This window comes from Kogia breviceps, chromosome 8 (genome assembly GCF_026419965.1).
Source record: "Kogia breviceps isolate mKogBre1 chromosome 8, mKogBre1 haplotype 1, whole genome shotgun sequence".
Classification (NCBI taxonomy): domain Eukaryota; kingdom Metazoa; phylum Chordata; class Mammalia; order Artiodactyla; family Physeteridae; genus Kogia; species Kogia breviceps.
Window position 1 is genome coordinate 57894773 of NC_081317.1, and position 20280 is coordinate 57915052.

At 35.5% G+C, this 20280-nt stretch overlaps 1 protein-coding gene across 11 annotated transcripts in view; it reads right to left on the reverse strand.

The window, feature by feature from the left end:
• CCDC171 (coiled-coil domain containing 171) overlaps positions 1-20280 on the reverse strand; it is a 345966-nt gene that overhangs the window by 178055 nt on the left and 147631 nt on the right. For all 11 annotated transcript variants that reach the window (XM_067041467.1, XM_067041472.1, XM_067041468.1 and 8 more), the window contains 2 exons: positions 18860-19027; positions 17118-17306 (listed from right to left, as the gene is read on the reverse strand). In XM_067041467.1, the coding sequence (XP_066897568.1) occupies positions 17118-17306; positions 18860-19027 (357 nt within the window). The remainder of the gene's footprint in view (positions 1-17117; positions 17307-18859; positions 19028-20280) is intronic.

Consider the following 20280-nt stretch of genomic DNA (forward strand, 5'->3'; position numbering starts at 1 on the left):
ATTACCTTAAATGTAAATGGATTAAATTCTCCAACCAAAAGACACAGACACAGACACATATACCAAAATGTTCATTGCAGCTCTATTTACAATAGCCAGGAGATGGAAGCAACCTAAGTGTCCATCAACGGATGAATGGATAAAGAAGATGTGGCACATATATACAATGGAATATTACTCAGCCATAAAAAGAAATGAAATTGAGTTATTTGTAGTGAGGTGGATGGACCTAGTCTGTCATACAGAGTGAAGTAAGTCAGAAAGAGAAAGACAAATACCATATGCTAACACATATGTATGGAATCTAAAAAAAAAAGAAAAGAAAAAGGTCATGAAGAACCTAGCGCAAGACAGGAATAAAGACACAGACCTATTAAAGAATGGACCTGAGGATATGGGGAGGGGGAAGGGTAAGCTGTGACAAAGTGAGAGAGTGGCATGGACATATACACACTACCAAACATAAAACAGATAGCTAGTGGGAAGCAGCTGCATAGCACAGTGAGATCAGCTCCCTGTAACTACCTAGAGTGGTGGGATAGGGAGGGTGGGAGGGAGGGAGACACAAGAGGGAAGAGATATGGGGACATAGGTATACATATAACTGATTCACTTTGTTATAAAGCAGAATCTAACACACCATTGTAAAGCAGTTATACTTCAAAAAAGATGTTAAAAAGAAAAAAAATGAACCTAATCATTCGGGTTCTAGGTGGCTGCCTATTCACACTTTTACAGATATCAATGTCTCAGGCAGAAGTCAGTTTTTAACAAATATCACTTTTTTGACCAAAAAAAAAAAAACTGTAAAAAGATGTATTTGCTAATGATATTTTAAATATTTTTTTTAAAAATCAGTTACTGTTCAAAATCAAATAGATTGTGGAAGGAGTGATAAAAGTAAATTAAACCTATTGCAAAAAGATTTAATTTCACTGCATGATAGATTCCTCTACTCTATACAGCTGGTCCATTTCCACAGAGCATCAGGTTAAAGTTAAAGCATTTCAGAGAGACAGCCAGAAACAGACAGTCCTGGGATAAGAGAGTAATTAAAACATGGCTAGAAATGGATAAAAATCGGGAATATATTACAAAAAATACCCTACTTCTCTATATGTAGAGGAAAAAGAGAAGCACACTGGAATTTCTGGAAAACAATTAAGATTCTTGACTTACACAGCCAGTTTTCATTTTAGGCTGCCTCGTAGAAGCAGTAGTGATGTAATAAAGCACTTTTAAAGATCCTCATGTCATTTTATGGCTCCCACATTTTGATCATTTGTATTGGTTATTTATTTAAAAGTGCTAGTTAATATTAATTACTACCACTATGAATGATTTCATGAGACTCATCATATAATTTGTACTGTAAGAAAGAGACGCTATTCACAAATTGCTAAAAGAATAAAAATAAGACTAAGAATACATATGAAGTGGTAAATTCTACCAAATATTCAAAGATGATTCAATACCTGTCATTCTCAAAATCTTCTGAAAAACTGAAGAGGAGAGAACACTTGCTAATACATTTTATAAGGCCAACATTATCTTGATACCAAAACCAGACAACCACATGACAAAAAAAGAAAATTATATGCCAATATCTCTAATGAACATAAACGGAAAAATCCTCAACAATATATTAGCAAACTGAGAATTCCCTGGTGGTCCAGTGGTCAGGACTCCAAGCTTTTACTGCCGAGGGCCCGGGTTCAATCCCTGGTTGGGGAACTAAGATCCCACAAGCCACGCAGCATGGCCAAAAAAAACCATTAGCAAACCAAATACAACAGTATGTTAAAAGGATCATACACCATGATAGTGGGATTTATTCCAGGAATGCAAGGATTGTTCAATATCTGCAAATCAATCAACATGATATACCACATTAACAAAACAAAGGATGAAAATCACGATTATCTCAACAGATGCAGAAAAAGCATTTTACAAGATCTAACACCTATTTATAATAAAAGCTCTCAATAAAATGGATATAAAAGGAAGGTACCATAACATAATAAAGGCTATTTATGACAAACCCACTAGCATCATACTCAATGGTGAAAAATTAAAAGCTATACCTCTAAGATCAGGAACAAAACAAGGATGCCCACTCTCACCACTCACATTCTACTTGGTATTAGAAGTCTTAGCCAGAGCAGTTAGGCATGAAAAAGAAATAAAAGATACCCAAATTGGAAAAGAAGAAGTAAAACTGTCCCTATCTGCTGATGATAGTATTTTATATATAGAAAAACCTAAAGTTGCCACCAAAAAACTATTAAAAATAATAAATGAATACAGTCAAGTTGCAAGGTACAAAACCAGTATACAAAAATCTGTTTTGTGTTTCTATACACTAACAACAAACTAGCAGAAAGAGAAATTTTTTTTTAAAGTCACATTTACAATCACAACAAAAAGAATAAAATACCTAGGAATAAATTCAACCAAGGAGGTGAAAGACCTGTAGACCGAAAACTATAAGACACTGTTGAAAAAACTGAAGACATGAAAAAATAGAAAGATATTCTGTGTTCACAGATTGGAAGAATTATGACTGTTAAAATGTCCATATTACCTAAAGCAATCTACAGATTCACTGCAATCTCTATCAAAATCTCAATAATATTTTTCACAAAAATAGAACAGAAAAATGTTAAAATTTGTATGGAACCAATAATAGCCAAAGCAATCCCGAAGGAAAAAAAAAAGTTCAAGGTATCACATTCTCTTATTTCATATTATACTACAAAGCTATACTAATCAAAACAGCATGGTATTGGCAGAAAAACAGACAGATCAATGGAACAGAACTGAAAGTCCAGATATAAACTCTCACATATATGGACAATTAATTTATATTAAAAGATTAAAGAACATACAATGGATAAAGGACAGTCTCTTCAATAAATGTTGTTGGGAAAACTGGATAGCCACATGCAAATGAATGAAACTAGATCACTATCTTACACCATATACAAAGATTAACTCAAAATGGATTAAAGACTTGAATGTAAGAACTGAAACCATAAAAATCCTAGAAAAAAATATAGGCAGAGGTTATGCTCTCTGACATCAGCTTTAGCAATATCATTCTAGATATGTCTCCTAAGTCAAGGGAAATGAAAACAAGATATACAAATGGGACTACATCAAACTAAAAAGCTTCTGCACAGCAAAGGAAACCATCAACAAAACAAAAGGACAACCTACCAAATGGAAGACATTTGCAAATCATATATCTATAAGCAGTGAATATCCAAAACATAAAAGAACTCATACAACTCAACAAACAACTCAATTAAAAAGTGGGCAGAGGATCTGAATACACATTTTTCCCCAAGAAGAAATAAAGACAGCCAACAGGCACATGAAAAGGTATTCAATATCACCAATTACTAGAAAAATGCACGTTAAAACAGCAATGAAATATTATCTTATTACCAAACCAGGTCCATTTGTCTAAGGCGCAGCAAGCCAAATGCTGAGACAAAGATTTGCAGCAGAGAAAGGGTTTATTCACGAGGCAGCCAAGCAAAGAGACAGGATAACAAATTTCAAATCCACCTCCCCAAAGATCAAGGGCTTGGGATACTTCTGGGTAAAGCTGAGGCATGGGGAGTGTGGGGAAAGTAATTGGAGACAAGAAAAAGGTGAGGTATCATCATTCTGCACAGGCACAAGTAAGCTACATGCTTCTCTCGGGATGCACGTTCTGTAGGTGGAGTTTGGGGCCTTCTGACGTCAAAAGGTCACTGATTGTACATTCACACATGCCCATTTGGAGGGTTGGTGATCCCACCAGTCCTCACCAGATCAAACTCTAACTGGACACAGCTGACTCCAAGTTCCTGAAAAACAACTCAGGCAAACATTTTTTAGGCTACCTGATGATTACAGAACAATTAAAGCAAGCTTGATCAGTGAAGGCAGGTTACAGTTCATTATTTATTAGGCAAGTTACAGTTTAATGGATCTAACTGATGACTACCCTCAGTCTCAATCTCATGTGCATTAGAATGGCTAATTATTAAAAAGACAACAAATAAGTTATCGGTGAGGATGTGGAGAAAAGGGAACACTTGTGCACTATTGGTGGGAATGTAAACTGGTGCAGCCACTGTAGAAAACAGTATGGAGATTGCTCCAAAAATTAAGTATATACTTAATTTACTACCATATGATCCAGCTGTTCCACTTCTCCAAATTTATCCAAATATGAAAACACTAATTCAAAAAGATATATTATTGCACTGCACTCTGCAGGCCTGCAAGTCTTGGAGTTGCCAAGCCTTGACACTGAAGAAAGAGCCCAGAGACCGTGACAGAGACAGTAGTGATTTATTGGACAGGGGATCTTACACAAAGGGTCCTGGAGCTACACCCCACCATGTGGGGCAGACGCTGGGCAGGACGTGACAACAGTCTTTGCTACTCAGGGGAGAAGGAGGCTACCATTTATAGGGGGGAATTGATGTCAGGTGGGCTCATCAGTTACCAGGAGCTAATTAAGCCTTATAATTAAGACAACTGGATAGTCATGTGAGTGAAGCAGGGACTGGTCTAGCAGAGGATGTACAGAGAGCAAGAGAACAGGCATCTTGAGTGTAGCCTAACCATACATATATGCACCCCTATGTTCACTGCAGCATTATTTACAAGAGCTGAGATATGGAAACAACCTCACTGCCCATCAACAGATGAATGGATAAAGAAGATGTGGTATATACAAGCAATGGAATATTATTAAGCCACAAAAAAGACAAAATCTTGCCATTTTCAACAAGGGTGGACCTTGAAGGTATTATGCTAAGTGAAATGAGTCAGAGAGAGAAAGACAAATACCCTATCAATTCACTCATATGTGGAATATAAAACACAAACAAAAACAAAATAAATGAAAAAACAAACCAAACAAAAACAAACATGTAGACACAGAGAACAGAGTAGTGGTTACAGAGGGAAAGGGTCAGGGGAGGACAAAATGGTTAAAGAGGGTCAACTGTATGGTGATGTATGGAAACCAGACTTTTGGTAGTGGGCATGCTATAGTGTATTTGGAAGTCGAATTAAAATGTTGTACACATGAAATTTATATAATGTTATAAATCAATGTTAGCTTGATTTTTTAAAAGAAATTATTTTAAAAGAATATATGTGAAATCTGTATATAAATAAAAATAAACAATCTCTGAAAGACTCTAACAACCGTCTGTTGTCCTAAATCATTCTTGCTTTATATAATCAAGATACCAAGTATAATGGTTATAAAAAAAAAAAATCAACCAGGACAACATTCAATTAAATAACTAGGATTAGCAGAGTGGGATATTTGAAATAAAGATTTTAAAATAATGAAATTAAGTACTTAAATTTTTAAAGCTCTTATTGACAAACATGAGATTAAGAAAACCACACTAATATTAATGCTAATAAATACTGAGAGTTTGGATTATTTCTAAACAATTGCATTTCTGCATTCCTGGCAGATCCACTGAAATCCAGAATTACAGATCTGACTGCCCACTAGGCATCTCCCCCTAGATACCTCATAACCATCTCAAGTACTGCTGTTTTTCCTCCTAAAGGTGTTTATAATAGTCCTCTTTACAAGTACATTGAACCAACATCCACCCAATTGTTCCAGTCAAAAACTTTGTAGTAAGTCTTAATTCCTCCTTCTTTCACCTGATCCTCTCCATCCCTAAATCAAAGACATCAGCAAGCAATGCTAGTTTCATGTCAGCCTGTGTCAATCCAATCCTATTGCTGAAACTCTTTACTGAACCAAGGTCTCCCCTCAGGTCACAACATGCCCACATGCCTTCTCCTGTAAAGACTTCACTTTTGGGCTTCCCAGGTGGCTCAGTGGTTGCGAGTCCGCCTGCCGATGCAGGGGACGCGGGTTCGTGCCCCGGTCTGGGAAGATCCCACATGCCGCTAGAGAGGCTGGGCCCGTGAGCCATGGCCGCTGGGCCTGCACATGCAGAGCCTGTGCTCTGCGAAGGGAGAGACCACAACAGTGAGAGGCCCACGTACCGCCAAAAAAAAAAAAAAAAGACTTCACTTTCTCCTAGGATCCTCAACTTGAAGAAAAAGGAGATGATCTGCTCCTCTGCTATCCAGACAGGAACCTCGCCACCATTGTGACTTTTCACAATTTATCCATGGTCTCTAGCACCACCAGGTCCTTTCCTTTCAACTCCCCTAACACTATTCAAATTCTAACAATTTCCTGAGCCCATTTCAGGGTCCATCTATTCCATGACACCTACTACTAACGTTCTCATTCATGCTGACTTCAACCTTCTCTGAACATAATTAAACCACTCAGGCACTTAATTCCTGCACTGCTACTTAACTTATTTCATGTGTATATATCTACTCTCTCTCAAATACAATAGAGTGCTAGTTCCTAGAGGCCGGGAATTATTTACTATGGTGCCTGTCACAATGCTCTATATGCTGTGGGTATTTTATTAATATTAAGTGAATTAAATAATCCTTTATAAAATGTTCCCTGATGCTTAGCACAGTGCTTTGCCTATAATAAGCACTGAGTAAATACCCAATGAATAAAAAGTTTTACAAATGTAAAGAGAAGAAAAATATAATCCAAAAAAGATATGATTTCCAAATATAATTTGGAACTTATCAACATGTCAGAATTCTGTTTTAAATTAATTCTGATATTCCAGAGAGACTTTCAGAGGCACTGCATTATTTACTGTGAATTACTCTTGAAGAACAAAGCTTGTTTGATGGTAAGGCTAGAAACAGCTATAAGAGCAAGTATTCCTTAAAAAAGAAAACCTATGTTATTTACCAAAGAAGATTAAAGACCAATATTTTTCAAACAAACATAAGGAACATCACTTTCAAATGGGACAGAAGCATTCCTAGTACTGGTATAATCTGCTCCTTAGTGTGTTTAATTTCAAAAATAATATTCACAAATCCCCAAAAAAATTCTTAAAAAATTTTAACAACCTGAAACTATAAAATTTATACCTTTTACACAGACTGGTTTTGGCATGTCAAAAATACTATCTAATTTTATTAGTTTTCCTTGACTTTTAGATTCAAAGTGCACCCAAAATGAGGTGGAGAGGACAGTTTCTTTCCTTAATGAATCATGCACTTACTTCCTGAAACACAGGAGCCTTGAGGGATACCTTACTGGCTTTCAGCAACCCATGAACTTTGAGACTTTGGGCCAGAAATTAGACACTTCCCTACGGAGTAAAATTCTTTTTTGTCACTTTTGCTTGCTGATTTCTTATTCTTTATGTTGGCAAAAAGACAAACTGCAAACTGGACAGTCAGTGACAAATAGATATCAAAGGACTACATTTTAAAAGTCTTTATACATTTCATATCTTGTCTTTTTATGCAATGGTAATATTTTAAAATATAATAAACATAAATTCACCAGCTTTTCCTACAATGTAAATGTTTCTCTGTTAAAAAATAAAGCACAGATGTTGAAATGGTGCAGAGGCTTTTGAAAACAGTTTGGCAGTTCTTCAAAAAGTTAAATATAGAGTTACCATATGACCCAGAAATTCCATTATCTGGTCTTCATATATATACTCAAGCCCCATAATGGCTACTTACTTAACTTAAAAACACTATCTTGGGCTTCCCTGGTGGCGCAGTGGTTAAGAGTCCGCCTGCCGATGCAGGGGAAACGGGTTCGTGCCCTGGTGCTGGAAGATCCCACATGCCGCAAAGCAGCTGGCCCCGTGAGCCATGGCTGCTGAGCCTGTGCGTCCGGAGCCTGTGCTCCGTAGCGGGAGAGGCCACAACAGTGAGAGGCCCGCGTAATGCCAAAAAAAAAAAAAAAAAACCACTATCTTCACACTGTGTAAGTTTAGCACATCAAAAATATTGCAGTATGTGTCGAAAATGGTACATGCCTGTATGTATTCTAGTTTCTAAGGCAGCACAAATTATAAAATTATCCAAAGAGATAAGCCAAGCTCTCAAAAGAAAACAGTTCTCCTTATCATTAGACTGAGAATAAATTGTCAATACAGGCAAGAGGCTTGATTTACTGATTGTTAAAAGATATTATCTCAGACTGTTGGAAACTTAGCATGACCTCTGATCTGTTCTGATCTGTCTGATGTCTCCCTTCCTTCTGGGCTTTCAGATCCTGATAACAGGGCCCAGGTGGCTCTAGTCTCCTCCAGGAAGCCTTCAAACTTTGACCACCTTCAATTCTGAGTTGATAGCATTCTTTTGGCAATTAATTACATACAGCCTTGTGATAAACCTTATATTATTTAATTTTTCATGTGTTTCTATAATGCCTCCCCAACTAAATTTGACACTTTTTGAGAAAATAACTAAGTATTATACCTCTTTGTTAGTATCACAGCAGGAAACAGTGTTCTATATATCTGATATATCTATATGACACATGTATTTATTTAATTAATATTAACTATATTATATAAAAGTTATTTTGCTAGTCTTACCTACAGTAGTAATTTTGCAATATAGTATACTAAAAATTCAGTCTCAGAAAAAAAAAAGTCTGAGAAAAATAAGAGATAGGGAGCTACCATTTTTGAATGACTGACAGCATGGCACTGGCTAGCTCTTTCATACATTATCATGTTTCATCACCAGTTAAGCAAGATTCACTCGGAAAAGTGAGTTCAAGAAATATGAAACTGAGTTGTCACTATACCTGCTTTCAGATATTCCTTTATACACGAAAATAGCATGTTTCTAAAAGAAACAGTGTTGTAGTATAATGCAAAAAGGACTGGAAGATACAGATGATGATAATATATTCAAACAGCACATAACATTCACTTTGTAATTTCTAAACACCAAGCAAGGTGCTAAACATTTCACATCTGTTATCTCCATTCTAATTCTGACCCCAGAACTTCCTCGCTACACAAATGAGTGGTAGCAGTTCTCTGAACCTTACTTTCCACATTTGTAAAATAGAAATGATGTTTAAGTTACCTTTCTCACATAGTTGTTGTGGGGATCAAGTAAGAGGAGGCAAGCAAAAGTATGAAAAGCATTGAAATATCGATCAAGCATTACAAATATTCAATTGATAGCATTATTATTAAGAAAAACAGGGGCTTCCCTGGTGGTGCAGTGGTTGAGAATCCGCCTGCCAATGCAGGGGACACGGGTTCAAGCCCTGGTCCGGGAAGATCCCACATGCAGCGGAGCGACTAAACCTGGGCGCCACAACTACTGAGCCTGTGCTCCAGAGCCCGCAAGCCGCAACCACTGAGCCCACATGCCACAACTACTGAAGCCCGCACGCCTAGGGCCCGTGCTCCGCAACAAGAGAAGCCACTGCAATGAGAAGCCCATGCACTGCAACAAAGAGTAGACCCCTCCCGCTGCAACTAGAGAAAGCCCTCATGCAGCAACGAAGACCCAATACAGCCAAAATTAAATAAATAAAATAAATAAATATTTTTAAAAATTTTAATTAAAAAAAAGAAAAACAACTTCTAAAGCAATTATTTAAAAAGTAGTCAGAGGACTTTCCTATATTTCATTAGCATCGCCCAGTCACACCTACTCACAGTCCATCAAAACACAGCGTGTATCGGATTGTGTCTAACTCCCTGTGAATCATTTCAGGCAGGCATGTATCCCTATCACCATCAACAATATAAACAAGCTGAACTTTATCTCTGAATATTTTTGGAATTCAATTTAAAAGAAAAAAGTTCAACATCTAATAACACTTTTATGATTAACTCAGATTTCTTGCCAAATGTACTCTTAACACTGTGATGTAAGAGGAATAAAATGCAATATATTACGATGAACCTGAATTTCTTTGATTTTTGTTCTCCATTCTAAACTCACTTGTTTTTACTGAAATGTCACATAAACCAAAAGTGTTTACAACAAACATCACATCAAGGGTTAAGCATACTTAACTGACAATGCAAAATCTTTAGTTCTAGAGAGGAAGTTCTTGTTCCAGTAATTTCACCTTTTTCAGACAGAAAAGAAATAAGAACATAAATACTAAGATTACAAAAGCAAAGTTAGTAAGGCAGTGTAACATGGCACTCAGGCCCGATCCTTCAGTAGGCATAGATGCTTGAGATATATTTATATGATGGCTCCAAAGTATTTAAATTCAAGAATTACCAAACCATGTGGCTAGCACATTTTAACTAATGCTAAAAACCTGCTAAAAATCAAGCTTCTTATTCTACAAGTTTCATTACCTAATAGCATTTCCACTAATTGTTTTGGTTTTTTTAAAGATTTTTTTTATGTGGACCATTTTTTTAAGTCTTTATTGAATTTGTTACAATGTTGCTTCTGTTTTATGTTTTGGTTTTTTGGCCCTGAGGCACTTGGGATCTTAGTTCCCCAACCAGGGATCAAACCCACACACTCCACATTGGAAGGCTAAGTCTTAAGCACTGGACTGCCAGGGAATTGTTTTAAAAGTTTACACATCCCAAAATCTTGCAAATTATAATACTTCATATTTTTTCAAATAAAAGCAATTAAAATCCAAAAATTGTTTTTTATTTAATTACCTGTCTTTTACTAACCACTTCTTTACAGTAACCAGACACTAAACACAGGGCTCTATAGATAAGTCATTTATTTTCCAGGAGATGGCATCTATTAGTGGCTATGTTCATCTGACATTAAATATCCTCTACAACCCATAATCCTATGCAAAACTGTGGATTTTTGCCTCTCATGTCCTTATCAACACAATTTTTGAAACTTAAGTGAGGTAAAATGAAAATATCTTTTTTTTTTTTTTTTTTTTTTTTGTGGTATGCGGGCCTCTCACTGTTGTGGCCTCTCCCATTGCGGAGCACAGGCTCTGGACGCACAGGCTCAGCGGCCATGGCTCACGGGCCCAGCCGCTCCGCGGCATGTGGGATCTTCCCAGACCGGGGCACGAACCCATGTCCCCTGCATCGGCAGGCGGATTCTCAACCACTGCGCCACCAGGGAAGCCCGAAAATATCTTTATTTGCATTGCAGCTTTGGGGAAAAGAGCAGAGAAATAGAATTAATCATAGGAAAATTTCCTAAAATAAAATTTATAGGTCCTGTAATAAACATTATAATATCAGTTTACCAAATACAAACTCAAATGAATTGCTGCTGTGTATCCAATTATATTTTATGAAAATTCAAATATTGTAAATAAATAATATAGACAATATGCCAATATATAATATTAATGTACTTTTAGGAATAATGAAAATGATACTTTTAGTTTGCATATACAGGGGTCAAAGGATGTTACACATCCTTTGAAGAATGTTACACATTCTTCAGAGAAAAGTCTTCGGTGAGATCTTCTCCTAAAACATTAGCATTTGTCATAACTGATTCCCTTACTTGAGAAAGTGAATTGCTATGCCTTTCTGCAGATTTAGAATAAAGGAAGTGAGTTCAAAACACTGATAGGATAGTTTTAAATCAGGAATTGTGATACCTCCAAGTTTGTTCTTTTTTCTCAGGATTGCTTTTGCTACTCGGGGTCTTTTGTGTTTCCACACAAATTTTAGGATTGTTTCTTTTATTTCTGTGAAGAATTCCTTTGGTATTTTGATGGGGATTGTGTTGAATCTCTAGATGGCTTTGGGTGGTATGGTCATTTTAACAATATTAATTCTTCTGATTCATGAAGAAGGGATGCCTTTCCCTTTGTATATTCCTCAATTTCTTTCAGCAAAGTCTTGCAGTTTTCATCTTCCAGATCTTTTACTTTTCTGGTAAATTTATTCCTAAATATTTTATTGTTTTTTGATGCTATTGTGAATGGGATAGTTTTCTTTATTTCTTATTCCAATGCTTCCTCATTAATGTAAAGGAATGCCACATATTTCTATAAGTTGATTTTGTAACCTGCTACTTTACTAAAATCATCAATTAATTACAACAATGTTTTGATTCACTCTTTGGGATTTCCTTATATATTGGGATATAGAAGATCATAGCATCAGCAAGCCATAGTAATAAAAAAAACAATGTGGCATTGGCACAAAAATAGACAACTAGACCAATGGAACAGAATAGAGAGTCCAGAATTAAAACACGGCCTTTATGGTCAGCTAATATTCAACAAGGGAACCAAGAACCCAATGGGGAAAAGATAGTCTCTTCAACAAACAGTGCTGGGAAAACTGGAAAAATACATGCAGAACAATGAAATTAGACCCCTTTCTCACACCATTCATAAAAATTAACTCAAAATGTATCAAAAACTTAAACATAAGGCCTAATACCTTAACACTCCTAAAGAAAACATAGAGAAGAAGCCCAAAGGTATTGGTCTTGCCAATGATATTTTGGATATGACATCAAAAGCACAATCAACAAAAATAAAAATCAACAACTGGAACTATATCAAACTCAAAAGCTTCTGTACTGCAAAATAAATAATTAACAAAATGCAAAGGCTGCCTACAGACTTGGAGGAAATTTTTACAAGCCATATATCAGATAAAGGGTTAATATTCAAATTATATAAAGAACTAACACAACTTTTTTTTTCAATTTTATTTTACTTATTTTTTAATACAGCAGATTCTTCCTAGTTATCCATTTTATACATATTAGCCTATATATGTCAATCCCAATCTCCCAATTCATCACACCACCACCAGCACCACACCCTGCCATTATCCCCCCTTGGTGCCCATACTTTTGTTCTCTATGTCTGTGTCTCAATTTCTGACCTGCAAACCAGTTCACCTGTACCATTTTTCTAGGTTCCACATATATGCATTAATATACAATATTTGTTTTTCTCTTTCTGACTTACTTCACTCTGTATGACAGTCTCTAGATCCATCCACGACTCTACAAATGACCCAAATTCATTCCTTTTTATGGCTGAGAAATATTCCATTGTATATATGTACCACATCTCTATCCATTCGTCTGTTGATGGGGATTTAGATTGCTTCCATGACCTGGCTATTGTAAATAGTGTGACAATGAACGTAGGATTGCATGTGTCTTTTTGAATTATGGTTTTCTCTGGGTATATGCCCAGTAGTGGTATTGCTGGGTCATATGGTAATTCTATTTTTAGTTTTTTAAGAAACCTCCATACAGTTCTCCAGAGTGGCTATATCAATTTACATTCCCACCAACAGTGCTAGAGGGTTCCCTTTTCTACAAACCCTCTCCAGCATTTATTGTTTGTAGATTTTTTGATGATGGCCATTCTAAGTGGTGTGAGGTAACAGCTCATTGTAGTTTTGATTTGCATTTCTCTAATAATTCGTGATGTTGAGCAGCTTTTCATGTGCTTCTTGGCCATATGTCTGTCTTCTTTGGAGAAATGTCTATTGAGGTCTTCTGCCCATTTATGGATTGGGTTGTTGGTTTTTTAATATTGAGCTGAATGAGCTGTTTATATATTTTGGAGATTAATCCTTTGTCCACTGATTCATTTGCAAATACTTTCTCCCATTTTGAGGGCTGTCTTTTCGTCTTGTTCGTAGTTTCCTTTGCTTTGCAAAAGCTTTAAAGTTTCATTTGGTCCCATTTGTTTATTTTTGTTTTTACTTCTAGGAAGTGAGCAAAAAAGGTCTTGCTGTGATTTATGTGAAAGTGTTCTTCCTATGTTTTCTGCTAAGAGTTTCAGAGTGTCTGGTCTTACATTTAGGTCTCTAATCCATTTTGAGTTTATTTTTGTGTATGGTGCTAGGGAGTGTTCTAATTTCATTCTTTTACATGTAGCTGTCCAGTTTTCCCAGCACCACTTATTGAAGAGGCTGTCTTTTCTCCATTGTATATCCTTGCCTCCTTTGTCATAGATTAGTTGACCATAGGTGCATGGATTTACCTCAGGGCTTTCTATCCCATTCCACTGACCTATATTTCTGCTTTTATGCCTGTACCATATTGTCTGATGACTGTAGCTTTGTAGTATAGTCTGAAGTCAGGGACTCTGATTTCTCCAGCTTGGTTTTTTTCCCTCAAGACTGCTTTGGCTATTAGGGGTCTTTTCTGTCTCCTTACAGATTTGAATATTTTTTGTTCTAGTTCTGTAAAAAATGCCATTGGTAATTTGATATGGATTGCATTGAATCTGTAGATTGCTTTGGGTAGTATAGTCATTTTCACAATGCTGATTCTTCCAATCCAGGAACATGGTATAGCTCTCCATCTGTTTGTATCATCTTTAATTTCTTTCAGGAGTATCTTATAGTTTTCTGCATAAAGTTCTTTTGTCTCCCTATATAGGTTTATTCCTGGTATTTTATTCTTTTTTGTTGCAATGGTAAATGGGAGTGTTTCCTTGATTTCCCTTTCAGATTTTTCATCATTAGTGTATAAGAATGCAAGAGATTTCTGTGCATTAATTTTTGTATCCTGCAACTTTACCAAATTCACTGATTAACTCTAATAGTTTTCTGGTGGCATCTTTAGGATTCTCTATGTATAGTATATGTCATCTGCAAACAGTGACAGTTTACTTCTTTTCCAATTTGGATTCCTTTTATTTCTTTTTCTTCTCTGATTGCCATGGCTAGGACTTCCAAAACTATGTTGAATAATAGTGGAGAGAGTGGACATCCTTGACTTGTTCCTGATCTTCGAGGAAATGCTTTCAGTTTTTCACCATTGAGAATGGTGTTTGCTGTGGGTTGTCATATATGGCCTTTATTATGTTGAGGTAGGTTCCCTCTATGCCCACTTCCCGGAGAGATTTTATCATAAATGGGTGTCGAATTTTTTCAAAAGCTTTTTTGCATCTATTGAGATGATCATATGGTTTTTATTCTTCAATTTGTTAATATGGTTTACCACTTTGGTTGATTTGAGTATATTGAAGAATACTTGCATCCCATAGGTTTTGGATCATCGTGTTTTCATTGTCATTTGTCTCTATGTATTTTCTGATTTCTTCAGTCATTTCTTGGTTATTTAGCAATGTATTGCTTAGCCTCCATATCTTTGTGCTTTGTTACACTCTTTTCCCTGTAATTGATTTCTAATCTCATAGTGTTGTGGTCAAAAAAGATGCTTGATATGACTTCAATTTTCTTAAATTTACTGAGGCTTGATTTGTGACCCAGTATGTGATCTATCCTGGAGAATGTTCCGTGCGCACTTGAGAAGAAAGTGTAATCTGCTGCTTTTGGATGGAATGTGCTATAAATATCAATTAAATCTAACTGGTCTATTGTGTCATTTAAAGCTTCTGTTTCCTTATTTTCATTTTGGATGATCTTTCCATTGGTGTAAGTGAGGTGTTAAAGTCCCCCACTATTATTGTGTTACTGTTGATTTCCTCTTTTACAGCTGTTAGCAGTTGCCTTATGTATTGAGGTGTTCCTATGTTGGGTGCATATATATTTATAATTGTTATATCTTCTTTCTGGATTCATCCCTTGATCATTATGTAGTGTCCTCCCTTGTCTCTTGTAGCATACTTTATTTTAAAGTCTATTTTATCTGATATGAGTACTGCTACTCCAGCTTTCTTTTGATTTCCATTTGCATGGAATATCTTTTTCCATCCCCTCACTTTCAGTCTGTATGTGTCCCTAGGTCTGAAGTGGGTCTCTTATAGACAGCATATATATGGGTCTTGTTTTTGTATCCATTCAGTGAGCCTGTCTTTTGGTTGAAGCATTTAATCCATTCACATTTAAGGTAATTATCGATATGTATGTTCCTATTACCATTTTCTTAATTGTTTGGGGTTTGTTTTTGTAGGTGCTTTTCTCCTGTTGTGTTTCCCACTTAGAGAAGTTCCTTTAGCATCTGTTCTAGAGCTGGTTTGGTGGTGCTGAATTCTCTTAGCTTTTGCTTGTCTGTAAAGCTTTTGATTTCTCCATTGAATCTGAATGACATCCTTGCAGGGTAGAGTAATCTGGGTGTAGGTTCTTCCCTTTCATCACTTTAAATATGTCATGCCACTCCCTTCTGTCTTGTAGAGTTTCTGCTGAGAAATCAGCTGTTAACTGTATGGGAGTTCCTTTGTATGTTATCTGTCATTTTTCCCTTGATTCTTTCAATAATTTTTCTTTGCCTTTAATTTTTGACCATTTGATTACTATGTGACTCGGTGTGTTTCTCCTTGGATTTATTCTGTATGGGACTCTCTGCACTTCTTGGACTTGGGTGGCTATGGGATTGACATGTATATACAAATATGTATAAAATAGATAACCAATAACAACCTGCTGTATAAAAAAAATAAATAAAATTCAAAAAAAAAGAAAAAGGAAAAAAAATGTAAAGTGAACAACAAAATAAATACATAAAAATAAAGTAAAATAAAATGTGGTTTCCTTTTTTAATTAGACTTGCCAAGATGAGCATGAGTGGGTCAAATAAAGAAAATATATACTGAATCAAGTATGGGAAAAATATACAGCCTTCTGGTTTCTAAGTATCTTATCTTGAGAACAAGTGACCTATTATTAAATTCAATACAGAAAATAGTACACACTATCTTTGTTATTCCTCCTTGGGCAGGAATGACGGTTAACCATATAAATTATGTTGACAGTATTTTGTACTGGAAAAAAATATGGTTCTGTTAACTACCCATAATTTCTGTTCTCAACTGAATCCAACATAGAGGACATATTATATTTCACTGAAAACAGTTTGCTACAGGTTCTACAACTACAACTCTAGTCCTTCAACAATGTTAGGAGGTATGACAAATTTCAACCCCATATGATTTACAATGATGGTTCACATAGAAACCCCCAAGAATGGAATAAGCTGGATCAAAGGATATCTACACTAAAACAGACAATATTTTACCAAAGTTTCTTAACCTTCATTTCTAAAATAAGGTAAATACAATTTTAGTATTTAATTGATCCACGTATTCTAGGATGTTTTAACCAGAAACCCATCTACTTCCAAACTTAAATAAAAGACAATCCGTAATACGCCAGAGTGCACATGTGCACACAGGCCCATTTGTGTGTGTGTGTGTGTGTGTTTGCATGATCACATGTATGTGTACCTAACAAGCAAGTTCTGTGTGGTTCTCCAAAGATGTAACTGACTTGGCATGGGTACTGAAAGAAAACAGTTGGAAGTAAAAAATTGAGAATTCCATTTTAAAGCTCTTTGTGGAAGTAGCATACCTGTGCCCTCTTCTGTACCTCCAGGAGGAGTTCGGAGTACTGCAGCTCCAGTTCCTTCTTTTGCTTCTGCCAGCAGCTCTCCTGGGCTTTGATCTGCTCTGCCACTTTGTTAAAGGTGTCTTCCTGGGTTTGCTGAAGCTCTCTCATCGTATTAGACTTGTTTTTACAGAGATACTCTAGACGACTTATCTAAATGGGGAAATGCAACAAATAAGATAGGCTCACAAACAAGTCCTTTGTATCATCTCCCCCAGAAGCTATTCCAGAATTTTCTACTACGTTTTATTCCTTAAGATCATATAAAAATTTTAAGTTAAAATGAAGAAACAAATTAAGAAACAGGAATTAGTAGAACAAAATTATATTTTAGCAGAAAATGTGTGAATTGCATGTATAGATGACATCTATTATTTTTTTCTAATAAAGTTACTTATTCTATAATCAATTTTACTGAGAAAATTAAGAAGAATATTTTAAACTCTAGAACCAAAGCTCAAGCTGTTCAGATATCTCAATGGGAAAGGAAGTATTTAAATGAGATTTACAAATCTACAAACATTTTACATATAATAAAGTAGAATGTTCCAACCATTTTTTATTTCACATTCGAAACACTGGAGAGAAAATTCTCATCATCTAACGTGTATGACAATTAATGATGTCTGAAACTATGAAAAACTATTAAAACACAATACCATCTCAGAGGATTAAAACATGTACTCATTTTCATTATCAGTACTTTTCAAATCCGTTATACACACAGTCACAATCAAGAACAGCATCTCCACTTCTCACAATTTATTCCCTCATTTCCTCAATCCTACTCCTCAGTGCCTATGATTGTTTGCCAATCGGACCAAGACAAAATGCTCTTACTCTAAAACTGGGCCGAGATGCTATTTCATTACTTCAACAGAAGTAATGAAAAAAAAACTTAGGGAACAGTTTTTCTCTCTGTGTCCCTTAAGAGCAAATGTCACTGCAACTAAGATCTGGAAACTAGATCACATAAATATAGTTCTGACTAGTTCAATAGACCTGGGATAAGAATCAATACCTTTAATGGAGAAATACATTGGACTGCTAAGCCACTTTCATTTTCAATAACCAAAACAAGGTTTTTAAATTTTTTTTTGGAAAGACTGAATTCCTAGGTTTGTGAATGATAAAGGCACCATAATAGTCTACTGTTTTCTCCTACAATATATCCTTCTTACATTCTAAAGCTCTGAATGGGTTTTGCAATATACAGTTTGTTATATTACAAGAAATGTCATAAACATAATTTTTAAATTTTAAGTGCTTTTAAAGTAACACCTCGTTATTTCCTGAGTAAAGAATTTTAAGATCATGTTTTGAATAAGTGTATCTTGTTTCTATTTTATGCTAACATAAAGAGTTGGTTTATTAATGTAAATGACTAAGTTCTTTGAATTGCTTCATCAGTAAGATTAATTTATTTTCTTTTAATTAGGTCCCTGTGGCTAACACTGGCTAGCAGTATTAGCATGTCCTGAACAGAAAGTGGAGCTCAGAGACTTCATACAGACTTCAGTCACATTTACATGCCCATAGCAATGGCATCAAACTGAGTTGTAGACAAGCCATAATTAATGGTATTGAATTATTAACACCCAAATTCTTTTTGAAATAAGATGAATGTCAGCCCCTCTTAATGATACTGTGATGTGGACAAATGTCACTGAATTTAATAGAGGTATCTGGTGCCTGAGGACAGTTACCTTCTCATTAGCCCTGTTGAGGTCTACGATTAGGGCATCAACATTCTCCTGCAAAACTGCACAAAGCTCAGACCAAGAGAATTTATCCAGCATGCCTTCTGGTTGTTTTATGAGCACAGAGCCTGCTATCAAGTGCTGATACAAGGTATGAAGGAAGGTTAGCTTCTCCTACGAGAAAAAAAGAAATTAATTCCAGTACATTAACATCATAAGAAGTAAAACACATAATATACATGGTGAAGAATTTATTTCAAAAATCCTGGAATGGAATAAAGATACTCAAGTATCAGAATATTGCCATTTTGGTGACATTTTTTACATTCAAAATTAAGCATCAGGCAGAAACTTGAAATTGCTTACATTTAGTTTTCAAAACCAAAATCTCAAGTCTAGAAGCCAGAAGACCCGGGTTCTGACACCAGCTCTGCTACTGCTAAGGACGTGATCTGACTAAGTGTCTGTTCAGACCTCACCTTCCCCAGCTGTAACATGAGGTATCTGGACTAGTTGTTTCTAAGCCCTTCTAACTGGAACTTAGTATGGTAATTCTATAATTTCATATTTACATTTACAAAAAAAGGAGTTATTCAAGTCAAAAAACCAATATAAAGAGAAGAGCTTTACACAACTCTGTTGAAGAAAAAGTTACACCAATATCTGTACTTTACATGCACACAAGTATTCAGCATTCCTCCTCCTCCAGAGATTCCAGTTTACTTACCACTTATAGGAAATCTATCCCAAGCCCCCTAGGCAAAGCAGACAGTGATATGAAAGAGATAGAAGATGGTCTCATTTTTCTTCCCCACTTAGAAGTTCATACTGTATTTGGCACACTGGGCATTTGTAGGTGTTTAAATATTACAAAGTTAACAGTCCAAAAAATGGACACAGCTGCCCAATATATACTTTTCAAAACTGTCCAATTAAAAATATGTAAAAAAAATCCTTTAAAATTACATTGCCATTGTCATAGTTAAACCATCCATTGTTTAATGACCTAGAAACTCTATACTGTAAATCCAGTAAAAAGCTGATCCCATCTTGAACACACAAGGAGAGTTTACTTACTAAAATGCTAAATGGCTCTCTTTATAAGGCATTTCATCTATAAAGTCAAAGAATGCAACTCAAGACAAGGTAATTGTGAAGCTGAAAAATGAGTATTTTATGTAGATAAAATAAGTTCCCTCAAGATTTTTTAACAGATCAGCAGGAAAACTTTTAAAAGAAGAAAATTTAAGAGGAAAAAATAGGAACTCTAATCTTCCAGATAAGAAAAACTGAATGTAGTATATGTAAAGGTTTTGTAGTTAGAAATTGTGATGAAAGTTTTCCAATATATATAAAATTGTGCATCTTTAATTCTCCCTGTATGCCACCTTAGTTTTTTTCCAAATATAACAATTTAAAAACCAAAA